Below are 20116 nucleotides of genomic sequence, written 5' to 3' on the forward strand. Positions count from 1 at the left end.
GAGCCAATTTCATTGGCTCTTTACCTAGATCGGGGATCGACTCTGTCCGAGGGACGAGCCTCGTCCCCGATCGCTGCTCTGCGCGCCCCCGGGGCGCGCATTGCAGAGAGAACGAGCGGCTCGTGCTGGAGCCGCTCATGTGATCGGCTGTGATTGACACAGCCGATCACATGGTAAACAGCCAATTTCTATTGGCTGTTTACCTTGATCAGGGATGGGCTATGTCCGAGGGACGAGCCTCACCCGCGATCGCCGCGCTGCGCGCCCCCGGGGGCGCGCAGTAGAGGGGAGATCCGGGCGACGTCATATGACGGCGGCCCGGATCCTTACAACCACTTTGCCGACGTCATATTACATGACTCGGTATGGAAGTGGTTAAGGAATTTTCAACACAATCACTTGCAAATTAAGAATTCCCTTGCAAGGTGATCTGTCATCTGCCTTTGGTAAATCAACCCCAATTTACACTCACACAATAAGTCAATACTAGTCCATGTTTGAAGATGTAAATACTGGATTGGGTGCAGTTGCATATTGTGGAAATATCTCACTATTTTTAGCCCTTTAATGAGAGTCTATTGAGGCTGCCATTTATTAACATCTCTTTCTGAAAAATGCTAGTTGACTTCCTGGTTTTTAAATCTCTTGCATTAATATTTTAAAGGATAAGCTTGTGGTTAACAAAAAAAAAAAAAAAACACAAACACACATACAGTGGGGAAAATAAGTATTTTATCCCTTGCAGATTTTGTAAGTTTGCCGACTTACAAAGAAATGAAAGGTCTATAATTTTTATCATAGGTGTATTTTAAATGATAGAGACAGAATATCAACCAAAAATCCAGAAAAAACACATGATATAAATGTTATAAATTGAGTTGCAGTTCAGTGAGTAAAATAAGTATTTAATCCCCAAACAAAACTTGACCTAGTACTTGGTGGAGAAACCCTTGTTGGCAAGCACAGAAGTAAGACTTTTCTTGTAGATAGTGACCAGGTTTGCACACATCTCAGGAGGGATTTTGGTTCACTTTTCTTTACAAACTTTCTCTAAATCCTTAAGGTTTCTTGGCTGCCGCTTGGCGACTTGAAGTTTCAGCTCCCTCTATGCCTCTATAAATTTTCTATAGGATTAAGGTTCGGAGACTGGCTAGGCCACTCCATGACCTCAATGTGCTTCTTCTTGAGCAACTCCTTTGTTGCCTTGGCAGTATTTTTGGGAAATTTTCATGCTGAAAGACCCATCCATGACCCATCTTTAGTATTCCAGCTGAGGGAAAAAGATCTCGTCCAAGATTTTACAATACATGGCCTCTTTTATTGACCCCTCAATGGGGCAAAGTCGGCCTGTACCTTTAGCAGAGAAAATGCCCCAAAACATAATGTATCCACCTCCGTACTTGACTGTAGAGATGGTGTTCTTAGGGTTATAGTCAGCATTTTTCTTTCTCCAAACACAGCGAGTCCCCGCCTCAAGAAGGCACATGTACAGTCATGCCAATGAACATCTAAATGATTTAGAGATAGATTGGGAGAAAGTTCTATGGTCAAATGAGACCAAAATTGAGCTCTTTGGCATTAACTCGACTAGCTGTGTTTAGAGGAAGAAAAATGCCAACTATTACCCTACAGTCAAGCACTGAGTTGGAAACATGATGCTTTGGGGCTGTTCCTCTGCTAAAGGTACAGGCGACTATGCTTCATTAAAGGAGCCAATGGACGGGGTCATGTATTGTAAAATCTTGGATAAGAACCTTTTTCCCTCAGCCAGAACGTTAAAGATGGGACATGGATGGGTCTTCCAGCATGACAATGACCCAAAACATACCGCAAAGGGATGGCTCAAGAAAAAGCACATTAGGGTCATAGAGTGGCCTAGTCAGTCTCCAGACCTTAATCCAATAAAAAATATATGGAGAAAGCCGAAACTTTAAGATGCCAAGAGACAGCCAAGAAACCTTAAGGATTTAGAAAGATCTGTAAAAAAGAGTGGACCAAAATCCCTCCTGAGATTTGTGCAAACATGATCACCAACTACAAGAAATGTCCTATCTCTGTACTTGCCAACAAGGTTTTCTCCACCAGGTACTAAGTCATGTTTTGCTTCAGGGATCAAATTCTTATTTTACTCACTGATCTGCAATTTAGTTTATAGCATTTGTTTTACATATTTTTACTGGATTTTTGGTTGATATTCTGTCTTTATCAGTTGAAATACACCTATGATAATATATATATATATATATATATATATATATATATATATACACAGTATCTCACAAAAGTGAGTACACTGCTCACATTTTTGTAAATATTTTATTATATCTTTCATGTGACAACACTGAAGAAATGACACACTGCTACAATGTAAAGTAGTGAGTGTACAGCTTGTAAAACAGTGTAAATTTGCTGTCCCCTCAAAATAACTCAATACACAGCCATTAATGTCTAAACAGCTGGCAACAAAAGTGAGTACACCCCTAAGTGACAATGTCTGAATTGGGCCCAAAGTCTTGTGTTATCTGTAGCCACCATTATTTTCCAGCACTGCCTTAATCCTCTTGGGCATGGAGTTCACCAGAGATTCACAGGTTGCCACTGGAGTCCTCTTACACTTTTAAATCACAACATCACGGAGCTGGTGGATGTTAGAGACCTTATGCTCCTCCACCTTCCGTTTGAGGATGCCCCACAGATGCTCTATAGGGTTTAGGTCTGGAGACATTCTTGGCCAGCCCATCACCTTTACATTCAGCATCTTTAGCAAGGCAGTGGTCATCTTGGAGGTGTGTTTGGGGTCGTTATCATGTTAGAATACTGCCCTGCGGCCCAGTCTCCGAAGGGAGGGGGATCATGCTCTGCTTCAGTATGTCACAGTACATGTTGGCATTCATGGTTCCCTCAATAAACTGTAGCTCCCCAGTGTCAGCAGCACTCATGTAGCCCCAGACCATGACACTCCCACCACCATGCTTGACTGTAGGCAAGACACACTTGTCTTTGTACTCCTCACCTGATTGCTACCACATACGCTTGACACCATCTGAACCAAATAAGTTTATCTTGGTCTAATCAGACCACAGGATATGATTCCAGTAATCCATGTCCTTAGTCTGCTTGTTTTCAGTAAACTGCGGACTTTCTTGTGCATTCTCTTTAGAAGAGGCTCCCTTCTGGGATGACAGCCATGCAGACCAATTTGATGCAGTGTGTGCCATATGGTCTGAGCGCTGACAGGCTAACCCCCCCCACCCCTTCAACCTCTGTAGCAATGCTGGCAGCACTCACACATCTATTTTCCAAAGACAACCTCTGAATATGGCGCTGAGCACGTGCACTCAACTTCTTTGGTCGACTATGGCAAGGTCTGTTCTGAGTGGAACCTCCTGAACCAACCCTGAATGGTCTTGGCCACCACGCTGCAGCTCAGTTTCAGGGTCTTGGCTATCTTCTTATAGCCTAGGCCATCTTTATGTAGGGCAACAATTCTTTTTTTCAGATCCTCAGAGAGTTCTTTGCCATGAGGTGCCATGTTGAACTTCCAGTGACCAGTAGTGACAGAGTGAGAGCGATAACACCAAATTTAACACACCTGAGACCTTGTAACACTAACGCGTCACATGACAACGGGGAGGGAAAATGGCTAATGGGTCCCACTTTGGACATTTTTACTTAGGGGTGTACTCACTTTTGTTGCCAGCGGTTTCGACATTAATGGCTGTGTGTTGAGTTATTTTGAGGGGACAGCAAATTTACACTGTTATTCAAGCTGTACACTTTCTACATTCATTTCTTCAGTGTTGTCACATGAAAATATATAATAAAATATTTACAAAAATGTGAGGGGTCTACTCACTTTTGTGAGATACTGTATACACATAAAAAAAAAAATATATATATATATATATATATATATATATATATATACATATAAGTGGGCAAACGTACAAAATCTGCAGGGATCAAATAATGACTTTCCCCAAATAATTATTTTCCCTATAGCATAGATATCAGTGTGATGCCGCAGCTTTCCCATGGTGACTTCTATCCCAAGCACTGAGCGATCACATGACTGCTGATCGTTCAATTTTCAGTCTGCTCAGTTTGCCCCTCAAGTGCCAGCTGGAGCGCCGGGCTAGGAAGGGTGCAGGTGCAGTTGGCTCTCAGCCAAACACTTAAAGGCGGAACCAGCTGTCATTCAGGCAGCTTAGTGGATCCTAACAATATTGTCGGGATACTTACTGTTCTGGGAGTGGCTCTGCCATGTCAGCTGCTAGTGGGCAATAGCACACTATCTGCTGATTCTGGGTCTGAGGAGCAAAAGTAAGTGAACTCCTGTGATCCATAGGATAGGTAAAGCCAAAACAGATTTGATCATACTTCTCTTTTAAGTCATAGAACAAATATGAAAAATATTGATTTTCCTGCCTTTCCTGGTCTGCATACTTAGGGATCCCCAGATTTGGGCTAAATTGTCAAGGAATGGGGTGTAGTTGAATTTCTTTTTTTACAGCACGTCATCATGTAGTTATTTTTCTATTGACAGAGAGATGCTATATGGTACTGTAACACGCCCCCAAATAGGCTTGAAAACTGCTGTTTAGAGATGCTTTCTATCAAATCTGACAGAGCTTGAGCTATTTTGCAAAGAAGAATGGGGAAAAATGTCACTCTCTAGATGTGCAAAGCTGGTAGAGACATACGCAAAAAGACTTGCAGCTGTAATTGCAGCGAAAGACAGTTCTATAAAGTATTAACTCAGGGGGCTGAATACAAATGCACGCCACACTTTTCAGATATTTATTTGTAAAAAAATTGGAAAACCATCTATCATTGATCTTCCTCTTCACAATTATGTGCTACTCTGTGTTGGTCTATCTCAATAAAATGAATTTACTTTTTTGGTTGTCACATAACAAAATGTGAAAAATTGCAAAGGGTATGAATACTTTTTCTAGACACTGTAGTTCAACAAGTAATGGCTTTGAAGCTATTTTATATATAATTGTTTTATGTATATTTGTAGCTCTAATTAGATTTTTATGTTTCTAAATTAAATTTCTCTTTGCAGGCTAACTTAGAGAAATTATCCCGTACCTTAGAGGATCAAGTCAATGAGCATCGGACTAGGGCTGAGGAAACCCAGAGAACTGTTAATGAGCTGTCCACCCTGCGTGCCAAACTGCAGACTGAAAATGGTATTATCTTTGTTTCTTAACTGGAAATGCTATTACCTCTTAATAATGTAATGCTTTAGAGCAAATAGGGAAATTTCCACTATTCTTATTATTAAAACAAGTGCAAATATTAGTAAAGAAACACAGTGATAGCATTATATACCCCCTCTACAGCTAGTAGAACAATACGAGTAAGAAGATGATATCACTCAGTGTTTGTCTGTGTTGAAGCAAACCTGTCCCCAGGATGAAGAAGGTAAAATCTGACTAATTTTGAACAGCAGGCACTTCTGAGAGCCTAAAGGAAAAGAGATGTATATGACGCAATAAACGGCATGTGTACATTAATAATATTGTGAGAACAGCAGAAAATTCATGAAGTTCAAATAGAACATCCAGGGCGACTTCCCTCTTCAAAGCACTTGATGCAGCACCTCTGGAGAGACTGAAGTATCTCTGAGTGAACAGATAAAGAGAACATGAGGGCATGAGCTAAGTGTAGTACATTGCATAGTTATTATGGCAAAAGACAATTGGATACTCACATTTCACAGTTAAAAACTGGCACATCAACAAAGTGAGGCCTCTGGTGGAAAATCTCAGCACAAAGTGAAGCCTCCGGTGGAGAATCTCAGCAAAGCAGCGTACCCCTGCGCATGGGGTAGGTAGCCTCATCTAAACCCTCCCGCTGATGTCACATCTGTTCCGTTCTGCTTTCAATGGATCCTCCTTCCTCCATCCAAGCTGGCACCTAGTCCACCATCTGGACTGCTTAGGCTGCAAGTTTTTGGATGAGGCTCCCTATCCCATACGCATGAGCCAACCACCAACTTAAAGCCTCAATTTTCTTCTTTGTTGCTAATTTCCATTCACCTACCAGTCCTACACATTGCTGCACTTAGTCTGGCGCCCCTGGTGTGTTTTTTCTGCTCTTCAGGCTGCATCCTCTGACCTACCCAGTGTGTCTTCCCCAGATTAAGGTACCCTGCTGTGCTAAAGTTGTCCATCAGAGGTCTTACTTTGTTGACAAACCAGTTTTTAACTGTTAAATGTGGGTTGCCAATTGTCTTTTGCCATATTAAATAAGTAACATACTACACTTGGATCATGTCTTCCATCTAGTGTGTAATATGAAGTACAAATATGCAAATTGTGCTCAAGTTGAATGTTCCCAAAGGTGCCACATCCCAAATATATAGCAAAAAGAGAAATTCCCCTATTGGTGGGACTTTATAGGCACTCGATTATAACATATACACAAATTGAATTTCAAAAAATATTTATTGGAAATTTTAATACAAAAAGTAAAAAAATTGGCAAGCTGTGTAATACATCACATTAACAGATGGATAGTGACCACATGGCCCCAGGGTAAATACCCAACGCGTTTCGGAGTGTCAGTAATTACTCCTTCCTCAGGGGTGCCCTTGGAAAGTGGTATGTTCCATTGTGGTGATTTCGAACAATTAGCCTGCCCACAAATATTAAAAACAAGTAATCAGCGTGCTTCAGCCGAACATCAGGGATGCCGTTTGAGAATAGTAGAAAAAGGTTCTGAGGTTGGACAAAGTCTAAGATGTACAATTTCGGTATTGTGTGCTGACCAGCCTCAATGTGGGCTGGGTGGGGACAGCTGGAACCCAAGAAAATAGCAGTCCTGCTGAGCAGAAATCAAACAATCAGGTAATTATGTCTCTATGAGGAATCGGATTTCAAAGAAATCAATGCAGATTCCTAAAGTTGTTGATATAGAGGACAAATCCTACTTAATAAAAAGTAATAAGATAGAGGCAACTCTATAAATGCCTCAATATTCTATTTCATGCTAAGGAAAAGGCAGGTATTGCAGAATAAAATAAATAGTGATGTCTTATTGGTGGGTAGTACTTTCGGCATTATAACCTAATGAGGCAGTAAAAGCAGGCTGATAAACTTGTGTACATGGTAGTGTAGGAATATATAAAAATAAACAAAAAATGAAAGAGAAGAAAATGGCAGTCATTTGTCTTTAGAGTATTTCATTTTTAACAATTTGATAGAAATATAAATGCAGTGAATAATAACATATAACTACATCAATACTATATATGGCAACATGTGCATAAATCAACTAGCAATGACTAATTAAGAGATGGAATTATAAATGTCATGACAACCATATAGTGAGAAAAAGGGAAAAAAGGAGAAAAAAAAGGAGAAAATCCCTCAAAGTTTATTATTTTTCCATGCCTCCAGACGTGAATCCCTCAAGAAACGGTTTGAAAGACACAATTTCATTTAACCCAGGTGGCTCTGTAGCTTTTAGGAAATAGATCCACCGCAACTCCATCTGCAGGAGGACCTTATTCCAATCCCCCCCCTCTAGGATTAGGATGAATTCTATCCAGAATCAAGAATTTGATCTTTGGGAATTTACCAAAGTGGACCAGACTGGTGTGACGGCCCAGAGGAAGATCAGGGTCACATGATTTCATACTTTTAATATGTCTGTATGCCCGCTTAGTAAATTCCAATTTCGTCTTACCAACATAAAAGCACCCGCACTTCCAGAGGAGTAAATTTATCACTCCGTGAGTGTGGCAGTTGGCAAAATGTTTAGGTCTGTTTCACTAATGGTAATTTATCTGTTTACCCACCAATAAGACATCACTATTTATTTTATTCTGCAATACCTGCCTTTTCCTTAGCATGAAATAGAATATTGAGGCATTTATAGAGTTACCTCCTTGCCTCAATCTTATTACTTTTTATTAAGTAGGATTTGTCCTCTATATCAACAACTTTAGGAATCTGCATTGATTTCTTTGAAATCCGATTCCTCATAGAGACATAATTACCTGATTGTTTGATTTCTGCTCAGCAGGACTGCTATCTTCTTGGGTTCCAGCTGTCCCCACCCAGCCCACATTGAGGCTGGTCAGCACACAATAACGAAATTGTACATCTTAGACTTTGTCCAACCTCAGAACCTTTTTCTACTATTCTCAAACGGCATCCCTAATGTTCGGCTGAAGCACGCTGATTACTTGTTTTTAATATTTGTGGGCAGGCTAATTGTTCGAAAGCACCACAATGGAACATACCACTTTCCAAGGGCGCCCCTGAGGAAGGAGTAATTACTGACACTCTGAAACGCGTCGGGTATTTACCCTGGGGCCACGTGGTCACTATCCATCTGTTAATGTGATGTATTACACAGCTTGCCAATTTTTTAACTTTTTGTATTAAAATTTCCAATAAATATTTTTTGAAATTCAATTTTTGTATATGTTATAATCGAGTGCCTATAAAGTCCCACCAATAGGGGAATTTCTCTTTTTGTGAAGTACAAATGGTACAAACCATTATCTTCACCTGCTCTGTCCTCCCACTCTCTCCTCTTACGCCTTGCTAAATGGTGTCTTCTTCAATCAATTGTATTGAAGTTTTATTTGAGAGTTTTATTATATATTTGAGAGTTTTATTATATATTTTTTTTTACCAGGGGCAATATAGGGTTAAATTGCTTGCAAAATGTTTTATATTTCTGAGACTCCACCAGTAAGCATAACAATTCTTAAAATCAATAAAATCCTTTTTACAGGTGAGTTATCACGTAGGCTGGATGAAAAGGAGTCACTAGTGTCACAGCTGACTCGTGGCAAGCAGACTTACACCCAGCAGTTGGAAGATCTCAAGAGGCAGCTGGAAGAGGAGACCAAGGTACATGTGATATAAAATAAAACAAACAGTAGCAACAGCATATAAAAGTCACAACACTAACTTTTCACTAAATTGTGAAATCTTCATAAGTTTAACCCGATCTGCCTAAATTTCCATCAGGCCAAAAATGCCCTAGCACATGCCCTGCAGTCTGCCCGTCATGATAATGACCTCCTGCGGGAACAGTTTGAAGAAGAACAAGAGGCTAAGGCAGAACTTCAAAGATCTATGTCTAAAGCCAACTTAGAGGTAGCTCAGTGGAGAACCAAGTATGAGACAGATGCCATCCAAAGGACAGAAGAACTGGAGGAAGCAAAGTAAGACTGCCATGATTAAATGTGTCTACAGAAATTGATATTCCAAAAGAAATATATGATTTACATATAAACCTTTTCTTTATAATTTATTATATCACTCCTGACATTTTTCAGGAAGAAACTGGCACAGAGGTTGCAGGAAGCAGAAGAAGGTGTAGAAGCTGTTAATGCCAAGTGTTCCTCTTTAGAAAAAACTAAACACCGTTTGCAAAATGAAATTGAGGATCTGATGGTTGATTTGGAAAGGTCCAATGCTGTAGCTGCTGCTATGGACAAGAAGCAAAGGAATTTTGACAAGGTAATCATATGAGAAATATTGTAGCAAATTCTATTTAACAACCACGCATATTGAATTAATACTGATTTTAATTGTACTCAGGTTCTAGCTGAGTGGAAGCAGAAATTTGAGGAATCCCAGACAGAGCTGGAGTCATCCCAGAAAGAAGCTCGGTCTCTGAGCACTGAACTATTTAAGCTGAAGAATGCCTATGAGGAATCTTTGGAACATTTGGAGACTTTCAAAAGAGAGAGTAAAAATCTTCAGGGTGAGAAAATATGAATAGTACACATATAAGAATGCAAACAGCAGAGTTTCCAGCCTATGGTACAGTATATTACACATGAATTAGTATTTAGTCAAAACTAAGAAAGAAATCCATAGATGTTCCAAATTAAGAGAGCATTTCTAGTAGCATACATTTTGCTGAAAATTTGGGCTATCAAGGCATTGATTTGGAATGTTTTATTTTGTATAAACACAGAGGAAATCTCAGACCTCACAGAACAACTGGGAGAGAGTGGGAAGAACATGCATGAGCTGGAGAAGCTACGGAAACAACTGGAACAGGAGAAGATGGAGATACATTCTGCACTAGAGGAAGCTGAGGTGAGCTGACACAACTGAACCCCCTTCATTAAAGATGGCTGCAGACATTAGCGAGTGTTAGCCTTTACAGTTGGGTCAGAGAATGCTTATATTTGTGGGGGCCCCTCTCCAGGCCAGTGTGCCTTACTTGGACCTACTTGAGGTAAAACCCATTGACTGGGATGGATATTTCCAGTTGGGTCAGAAAATGTTTATATTTGTGTGGGCCCCTCTCCGGCCATTGTGTCTTTCTTGGAGCTACAGTACATGGGCTAAAACCCATTGACTGGGATGGATTTTTCCAGCTCATCACTATAGTTTCCCGATGCATGCAGTCTCTTTCCTTTTTCTTCAGTTATACAACACCTCACTTAATGATAGTGACAATATGTAATAATTAGGGTTGAGCGAACATGGACTGTATTATTCGGGTCCGTACCGGATAATTGGATTTTTGTTACCCGGACACGGACCCAAAAACTTTACTATGTGTTCGGGTTTAAAATCCGTGTTCGGTAATTTTATTTCCTGTTTTGTATGTAATGGCGCTGTTTTAATGTTTCAACAGCCAATCAACAAGCGTTTAACTGGTATGCCATAGAAGCCATCACAGCCATGCCTACTAATGGCATGGCTGTGATTGGCCAGCTGAAGCATGTGACCCAGGTCTTTATAAGCTAGAGACACAGCGCGGTGTGCGTCAGTCTGTTCTAGTGTAGGGAGAGAGCACACACAACGGTGCTGGCTGCTGCTGATTAGGGACAGAGACAGGAAAAAAAAACATTGTGGCTGAAAAGAATGCAGGGACAGGTCGGAGTGTAGGCAGGGAAAGATAGAAAAGCATTTTAGGGACAGGCTGGAGAGAGTAGGCAGGGAGAGATTAGGAGACACAGGACAGAACAATCGTCCGTTAGAGATCTACATCGATTTTGCTGTGTGGGGGGTGGTGCAGTGAACGATCTTTGTGTCTGCAACTTTTACAATGACAGTCTCTTACAAACTGCTGTTCTAATGTGCATGTTGTGTGGGCGCAGTGCATCTCATTTTTGCCCTGCAACTTTGGGGGGGGGGGGCGGTAGGAGAGAAAAAAAAAATTTAAATGCAACTTTTGGGGGGGTGATAGAGCACTTGTCATGCTCTTAACTACATTTTGCTGCCATTTGCAGCACTCTAGCCCTTTCCATTGGTTTTTTAGAGCCATTTTAGTGCCTGAATGTTCGGGTCCCCATTGACTTCAATGGGGTTCGGTGTCCGGGTCAAGTTCGGAAAAAGTCCGGGTCACGGACCCGGACTTTTTTTTCAAGTTCGGCCGGACCCACCGAACACGGACATCCAGGTGTCCGCTCAACTCTAGTAATAATTATTAATTTTTGCTTAAATCTCCGTGTTTACTTACAAAATTGCTGAAAGTTTAAAATGGGTACAAAGCAATCAGCTCTTCAATTGCAAGCAACATTTAAATCCAGCTTCATATTTCCATAGTATATCACCTACTGTATATGCTAATGTTTATGTAGCACTGCTTTGCTTGATTATTGTCTCTTGAAATCCTTCACAGGCTTCCCTTGAACATGAGGAAGGTAAGATTCTCCGTGCACAGTTGGAGCTGCACCAAGTCAAGGCAGACTTCGAGCGCAAGTTGGCTGAAAAAGAAGAAGAAATAGAGCAGGCCAAAAGAAACCATCAAAGAGTGGTTGACTCACTGCAGACATCGCTAGAGGCTGAAACCAGGAGCCGTAATGAGGCCTTAAGGATCAAGAAGAAAATGGAAGGAGATTTAAATGAGATGGAGGTCCAGCTAAGCCAGGCTAATCGTCAGGCAGTTGAAGCTCAGAAACAAGTAAAGATTCTCCAAAGCTATCTAAAGGTAATACAGCCTATTGTTTTATCAGGTGGATACCTAAACTAATGAAACCTTAGACTAATGGAAATCTAGAGAAATACTATCAAAGCTAGTCAAATATGTGTGTTTTTACAATGAATAAAAAAATTACATATTGCTTGCATATATAATTATATTGATTTTTGTTTATGCACCTCAGCCTGGTTTTATCATTACCCCTTCCCTAATATTTTGATAGTAATTAGAATTTGAAACCAATTGTCACTAGCGATAAGATGAAATAATGTTCTGATATAAAATTATATAAAATGTTTGCTTAAAATATTATGAAAACAATCCTTTTAGCACAATAGAATGTAAAAGGCTGCAATATGAAAGTAAACCAGGCATTTTAGTGCTTGCCTTGGGACGCCAAAGTAGGAATGTTGATGGCTGGCCAGCTCTTTTCACCTCTTCTTCTCTACTAGTCATTGAATGTGAGTAAGAATTAAATGTGATAGATCATATCCAATAGAGAAAGAAGAAATTAATAGAAACATGTCATTATCAGAGCACAGTGGGTTTTGTGGGTCACGGGGTGCGCTAGAGGACGTTGAAAGATACATGTACATTTTAAAAGGTTCTTGCTTTACATTCCTATAAACCTTTATATACTTTGTTGTATGTGTTTGTAATGTTACAGGACACCCAAATCCAACTGGATGATGCATTAAGAGCCACTGAGGACCTGAAGGAGAACATTGCAATTGTAGAGAGGAGAAACACGTTACTCCAAGCAGAGCTGGAAGAACTGCGGTCTCTGTTGGAACAGACTGAAAGAGCACGAAAGCTTGCAGAACAGGAACTCATAGAGACCAGTGAAAGAGTACAGCTTCTCCACTCACAGGTCAGGTGGCTACAGTAGTTCCTTAGCTCAAAGTAAGGGTCATTTCTTTGAATAGAGTGACCTCTATTAATTTGCCTTTGTTCTATATTTAGATGCACAGTTGTTTCTGTAAGTGGATTGTTCCATGCCTTTTGTCCTCCCAACAATAGTTTGACCAGTGGCTCTCCTGATATTTAGAAAATGCAGCTTCTCATTTCATTGCTGCTATCTATGTGACTTTCAAGTGTCTAATTATGTCTTTACTGTTTGACACAGAACACCAGTCTGATCAATCAGAAGAAGAAGATGGAATCTGACTTGTCTCAGCTGCAGACAGAGGTGGAGGAAGCAGTGCAGGAGTGCCGTAATGCAGAAGAGAAGGCGAAGAAAGCTATTACAGATGTGTGTAATTTGGATTAATGTAGTTGAGTGTATGTGCGTGTACATAGACTTGTAAAGTCAATAAGACTACTGTAAAATTATATAGGTGTAAGCATGATCACGCTTTAACATAAACTTGCCTAAACCTGTGTATTATATTGCACATAAAATCGTTTCATTACAGGCTGCTATGATGGCAGAAGAGCTGAAGAAAGAGCAGGACACAAGTGCCCACCTCGAGAGGATGAAGAAGAATATGGAGCAAACAATCAAAGATCTCCAGCAACGTCTAGATGAGGCTGAGCAAATTGCCATGAAAGGTGGTAAGAAGCAGCTGCAGAAATTGGAGGCTCGAGTTCGGGAGCTGGACAATGAGCTGGAGGCTGAGCAAAAACGCAGTGCAGAGTCTGTGAAGGGCATGAGGAAGTATGAGAGAAGAATTAAAGAACTCACCTACCAGGTGCAGAACACGTGAACTATAGTATAGTATAATAATATTCAATGTTAAAACAGTATTAAACCCGAAAGCAAACATTTATTATATTGCAGTTTAACCACTTGCCGACTGCCTAACGCCGATCTACGTCGGCAGTCAGCCCCTCACAGGCAAAGCGACGTAGGTCTACGTCGCTAGCCTGTGAGGGTCTAGGTAGCGAGCGCGCGCCGCCTGAGGCGCGCTCCCGCCCCCCCCCCCTGCGCGCGTGACCGGCGGACCCGATGTCCGCCGGTCACTCGGCGATCGGCGGGGGAGAGGGAGAAAGTCAGGCGGCTTGTGTAAACAAGCCACCTGTCATTCTCCCCTGTGTATGAAGGATGATCATACGGTTCTACTATGTAGAACCGTTGATCACTGTTCATACATCTGAAGCCACAGCCAATCACAGTAGAAAGCACACCCCTAGGGACACACATAGCCCCTCCCTTTCAAAAAAAGTTAACCCCTTCACTGCTAATGTATTTTTACAGTAACAGTGCATATGTATAGCACTGATTACTGTAGAACTGGTAACCACTGGTAACCCCAAAAGTGTCAAAAATGTCAGTCAAGGGTCCGATCTGTCCGCCGCAATGTCGCAGTACCGCAAAAAAAATCGTAGATCACCGCCATTACGCGTTAAAAAAAAAACAACAAAAATGACAAAAATCTTTCCCTTTGTTAGTAAACGCAATAACTTTTGCGCAAACCAATCAAAATACGCTTTTTGCGATTTTTTTTTACCAAACATAGGTAGCATAAAACAAATTGGCCGAAAATGTTAAAAAATTTTGATTTTTACATTTTTTTTGGGGGGGAATTTCATATAAAAAATGTGAAAAATATTGCTATTTTTGCAAAATTTACGCTCTTTTTTTGTTTATAGCGCATGATCAAAAAATCGCACAGGTGATCAAATACCACCAAAAGAAAGCTCTGTTTGTGGGAAAAAAGTATGCCAAATTCGTTTAGATACAGCGTTGCACGACCGCGCAATTGTCCGTTAAAGCCACGCAGTGCCGAATCGCAAAATACCCCCTGGTCAGGAAGGGGGTAAAATCTTCCGGGGCTTAAGTGGTTAAATCTTAGATGTGACGGCTTCTTTTTCTTTTTGTTTTCTTTCTTCTATTTTGATCTGGTGATCCAGCCACTAAGTCTGTTGTTTTCAAAAGGACACACTCTCTTGCAGTTACCGGGATGAGACAAACAATTTAACACAGACAGGGGTGCTTACAATGATCAGATTTTATTTTTTTCTTGTGAAACCTTTATCCCAAAAGAAAAAAAAATGTTTGCTGTAACTGCTTTAAAAGTATTAGCTGGAGTTTGGCTTCAATTGTTAGTGTATTTAAATCTTCTAGTACATCTAACACTTCCCTCCAGACTGACAATGTTGCTGTCTATATCAGCCCCTTGTATTCATTCCTCCAGAGACTGGGGCATTCTAATACAGGACGTGTGGTACTGGCTAGATCACTAAGTGAAGAAAAGAGGGAAAAAAGACTAAAAAAAGAAAATGAATGCAGCCACCACATTTAATGATTGGCAAGCTGCAATATATAAAATTTGGGTTTAATATAGCTTTAAAACAAAACAGATAATGAACTGAATAATATGCTCCAGTCAACACTGATTGCCAGATATTACTAATTCCTCTCGCTATACAATCCTTGCTATCTAGATAAAATATAGCATCTGAGATTTTTTAAGTCAAATTGAAGATTTTTTTTACCTATTATGCTGTCGGGCTGCAAACCAGGTAAAGAATACGGCACATGTGTACCTTCAACTCCTAAAGCTACCCTGGGTTTACAGCACACCGGAGTGACTGCTGCTCTCATACAGAGTGTACTAGTCTGACATTCCCCCTGCGACTGTGTAGTGCTCTTTTTAGCAATGCTTTTGATCGCTGAATGATGATTAGATATTTGTGGCTAACATGTTCATGTTTTTTCAAAGACTGTATCTATGTGCATTGGAAAGCACTAAATGTGATAGTGACTTTAAGACTAAACCAAATTTACAAACCTGAATGCATACTACCCTAAAATGTTCCCCACATCTTCCTTCATCAAAGCCTTGTGTATGTAAACCTTTGTTGATAAGATACAGACTCACTGTATATATAGTGCAGAAAAAGCACAGGCTACCTACCTGGTTCACCCATATTACAGACAACCGATTCATGCCACTTGGACAGCCTGATGTATTAGATTGAAGCATGAAGGACTTTCCTGTGGGGACAAAATTATGTGTTTCCAATCACGAAAAGCTCTCATGCTGGTACAAAGAAATTGAATTAATAACTCACAAAGTGTTAAAGAGTCAAATCTAGATTTGGTATATGGTAGAGAGCTCCTTGGGAATACTATGTATTATGATTGGTAAGATCTCTTTACTTAAGCCCTTGACTCTGCATACTTGCTGTGACTATTATGAGTGGGTCACACTCTGCATGCTGAAATGTTATATTATGGAGAATGCAAAATAAGGTTCTGGGATATGCAAAGATAAGTAAGATGGGTTAAAACTCACCATGAGATAGGTTAAAAGTGCAGTGAGACCCTGCTATTGTATTATAGAGATATACTATAGTATCAAAAGTATAGGGACACCCGCCTTTACACACACATGAACTTTATTGGCATCCCAGTTTTAGTCCGTAGGATTCAGTATTGAGTTGGCCCACCCATTGCAGCTATAACAGCTTCAACTCTTCTGGGTACACAAGGTTTAGGAAGGTGTCTATGGGAATGTTTGACTATTGTTCAATATGCACATTTGTGAGGTTAGGCACTGATGTTGGGCAAGAAGGCCTGGCTCACAGTCTCCCCTCTCTAATTCATCCAAAAGGTGTTCTATCTGTCCAGGCCAGTCAAGTTCATGAACCCAATATTGCTCATCCATGTTTTTATGGACCTTGCTTTTTGCACTGATGTGCAGTTATGTTGGAACAGGAAGGGGCCATCCCCAAACTGTTCCCACAAAGTTGGGACCATGAAATTGTCTTGATATGTTAACACCTTAAGAGTTCCCTTCACTGGAACTAAGGGGCCACGCCCAACCCCTAAAAAGCAACCCCATGCCATAACCCCCCTCCACAAAATGATTTGGACCAGTGCACAAAGCAAGGTCCATAAAGACATGGATGAGCACCTTTGGGATGAATTAGAGTGGAGACTGCAAGCCAGGCCTTCTTGTCCAACATCAGTGCCTGACCTTACAAATGCACTTCTGGAAGAATGATCAAACATTCCCATAGACACACTCCTAAACCTTGTGGACAGCTTTACCAGAAGAGTTGAAGCTGTTATAGCGGCAAAGGGTGGGCCAACTCAATATTAAACCCTACAGAACAAGACTTGGATGCCATTAAAATTTGTGTGCATGTAAAGGCCGGCGTCCCAATACTTTTGGTAATATAGTGTATATAGGAATCCAGGGGCAAATTAAGCCCGCCATATTTGCATGTAAGTAAAATATCACTTTGGGGTTGACTGGTCCATTACCATGTGTGTTCTGCTTGTTAGCCATATTTTCACCTAGTGTAGTGGGTGCAAGAAGGTTCAGAGATAGGAAGATGTCTCTTCCACCCATCAGTTATCTGCCTATCTACAGCCAATTTTAGGTACACAACTTACGTAGCCTGGTAGTGTTTATACTATTTTAACTACAGTGACAGTACTTGTGCTTCTTCTTGCCACTTCTACAGTATATCATTTACCACCATTCTCTTTGAAATTTCCATTCTTTGCCAGACTGAAGAGGACAGAAAGAACTTAGCTCGTCTTCAGGACCTGGTTGACAAGTTACAGCTCAAAGTGAAGGCATATAAGAGACAAGCAGAGGAGGCTGTAAGTATCTTGGCTTAGTTGGCTTTTCATTTACATATTATTATGAAGGAATATATGTATGGAATCCCCAAAAGATAGTAATTTTTTTTAAATATGCTTTTGTATTTTTTCGAAAAAAATGTTCTACTACATATGATAACTAGGTGATACAACATTCTATATATTTACTGCTCAGTAAATTAATATTAACTGCATTATGGCCAGGGATATTTCAGAACTTTTGACCATGTGTATGATGTGTTTGAGTAGAGCTTTTTGTAATTCTGTTGTATCACCAAATTATCTTCCCCATCATTTGCTGCTGGGGCATGGTAGAACTTATATAGGAGAAGGCTGGTTTTTGTGATTTAAACACAGGCATTTCTTCAGTCAGACACTTCATACATGGGTACTTTTGTGAGCAGAGAAGTTCTGTTACATATTTTCTTTTTAAGGTGATGTAAAATGCACATGTTAACATTGCATATAAGCTATTTAAACTTAAAGCGGAGTTCCGGCCACAAAAAAAAATTTTCAATGAAAATATCCCCGGGACAGTCAGGGCTAGTACATTCCACAATGGATAGCCTCTGATCTGTCCCGGTTCGCACTTACCTTTTAGAATAAATGCTTACCTTGAAAATTTCTTCTCCAGCGCTGCCATCTCGGATGTGGGCAGCTGAAGCCAGCGCGTCCTCTTCTGCATTCTCTCCCGTGTCCTCTTCTCCCAGAATGCGCCTGCACCGGCCCCGCTCGTCACTTCTGGTGCGCGCGCGTCATCCCTCCACAGCTTCTGGGCATGCCCAGAAGCTGTTTAGCAGGGAATGAGGAACCGCACCGGAAGTGACGAGCGGGGCCGGTGCAGGTGCATTGATTCCTGGGAGCGATGACGTTCAGCTCCCAGGAATCAATGCAAAGAGGAAGGCCGCGGCCGCAGAGGGAGGAAGTGGAAGAAAGGTGAGTATATTTTTCTGCAATAACAAGGTAAGTAAAAAAAAAAAAAAAATCGTAACTATCCATTTCTTTTTCAGGTGACTAGAAGCAAGCGGATGGCCCAAAATCGACTATGTCGATTTTGTGGCCGGAACTCCGCTTTAATATTTTTTGTTAGGTCTGTCCTCCTTAGAAATGTCTATAATATCTATTATATCATGTATTTCATCTGTAGGAGGAGCAAGCCAACTCAAACCTTTCAAAGTTCCGTAAGGTTCAGCATGAGCTGGATGAGGCTGAAGAGCGAGCAGATATTGCAGAGTCTCAAGTGAACAAACTAAGGGCGAAGAGCAGAGATGTCAGCACCAAGGTTAGTGCTCCTTAGTGACAAAGTGGGCTGAGTGTAATAATGGGCAGGGGAAGAAAGGTTGAAGAATCGTGCAAAAAAACAGTTCATCATAAGACAATGCTTAGAGTGTATTAGTCTGGGTCTCTGCACTCCATGTATGTTAGTGATCAAAATTCCCCAAAGGAAGCACTTAAATGCGTCCCCATGGTGGTCATTATCAATGAAATAGGAGGAAATAGTGGTCTGGATATCATTATCCGGTGGGAAAAGTTTTAACCAAAAAGCATTTAGACGCCATGGGGCCCTGCGTAAATTGACCTGGGGTCTCACAGTTAACCAGACCACCAGCGGGGAGTGATCCGAAATCCCTCGCAAAGCATATTCCGCCCGTTCCACCATAGGGAGGGCAGTCCCAAGGCGAAGCACAGGTCAATGCGCGACAGTGAGGAATGCATTTTTGAGAAACAGGAGAATTGGACCACGTCAGGGTGTTTCAGGTGCCAAACATTAGTCCAGCCCAGCTCCACCAGAAAGCGGGAGAGAGCCGTGCCCCTGGCAGAAGCCAGTGACGGTGCAGGAGGGTGTCTGTCCCTAACAGGGTCCAAGACGCCATTAAATTCTCCAATCACAAAAAGAGGCACATCAGCCTTATCAATCGTAAATTGCAGGAGCTCCCTGAGTATCGCTAAAGTCTGGGTCTCTAAACATTCCAACATGCCCTTTCTGCCCCTGTGCTCCATTAAGAAGTGCTAACAATCCCTGAGCAGCACTGTTGCAGCACATTGCATGTCTCCTCTGCAATAAAAAGCCTGCATGCTTTCATTTTTTAAAATGTTACACTTTAGTTCAACTTTAAATATATTAAGATAGAAGGCATTTAGGGTAATCACTGATGAATAAGCAAACTTATCTTGCTTTTTTTTTTCATTGCAGAAAACCTTGAATGAGTAAGCCCGATGCACTAATCCACTTCTACATGATACAGAGTCCAAGACCCTGTATTCTGTGACCTGTCCTTATATACAATAAAAAAATGAATCTGCCTTTTGCTGTACTTTTTTTTTAAATTCACAATACTTGTTGTTTTGCTCTCTTTGAATATTGTTTCACCCTGGGGGGAAAGGATGTGCAAGGAAGATGTAAAAACATCTTAGATCTGCATGTACTCTGCAGAATATGGAAACTTTGTGACTTAAAGAAACAGACCTGTAAAGAAGATTGGGCTACAATTACTTAAGACCAAATTTATAGGATAGTTGTTATCACCTTTGACCTCTTCTCCTTTATTCATTTTTCTACACTTTTTTAAGGGGCACAATGTAGGATCAGATCAGAAAATTTAAAATTTTTCTTAGAAAGTTAGCCTGACTTCCCTC

The 20116-nt window shown here is 40.9% G+C and overlaps 1 protein-coding gene across 1 annotated transcript in view; it reads left to right on the forward strand.

Moving 5' to 3' along the window:
* The window catches only part of LOC309565524 (myosin-7), a 73562-nt gene extending 53778 nt beyond the window's left edge, over positions 1–19784 (forward strand). The window contains exons 26-38 of the mRNA XM_082270490.1: positions 5072–5198; positions 8761–8879; positions 9000–9196; positions 9311–9494; positions 9576–9741; positions 9958–10082; positions 11620–11928; positions 12587–12790; positions 13046–13171; positions 13335–13610; positions 17384–17479; positions 18627–18761; positions 19674–19784. Coding sequence (XP_082126616.1) covers positions 5072–5198; positions 8761–8879; positions 9000–9196; positions 9311–9494; positions 9576–9741; positions 9958–10082; positions 11620–11928; positions 12587–12790; positions 13046–13171; positions 13335–13610; positions 17384–17479; positions 18627–18761; positions 19674–19691 — 2082 coding nt within the window. The 3' untranslated portion in view covers positions 19692–19784. The remainder of the gene's footprint in view (positions 1–5071; positions 5199–8760; positions 8880–8999; positions 9197–9310; positions 9495–9575; positions 9742–9957; positions 10083–11619; positions 11929–12586; positions 12791–13045; positions 13172–13334; positions 13611–17383; positions 17480–18626; positions 18762–19673) is intronic.
* The last annotated feature ends 332 nt before the right edge of the window (positions 19785–20116 follow it).

The sequence above is a fragment of the Pelophylax lessonae genome (genome assembly GCF_965119305.1).
Source record: "Pelophylax lessonae genome assembly, chromosome: 1".
Classification (NCBI taxonomy): Eukaryota; Metazoa; Chordata; class Amphibia; order Anura; family Ranidae; genus Pelophylax; species Pelophylax lessonae.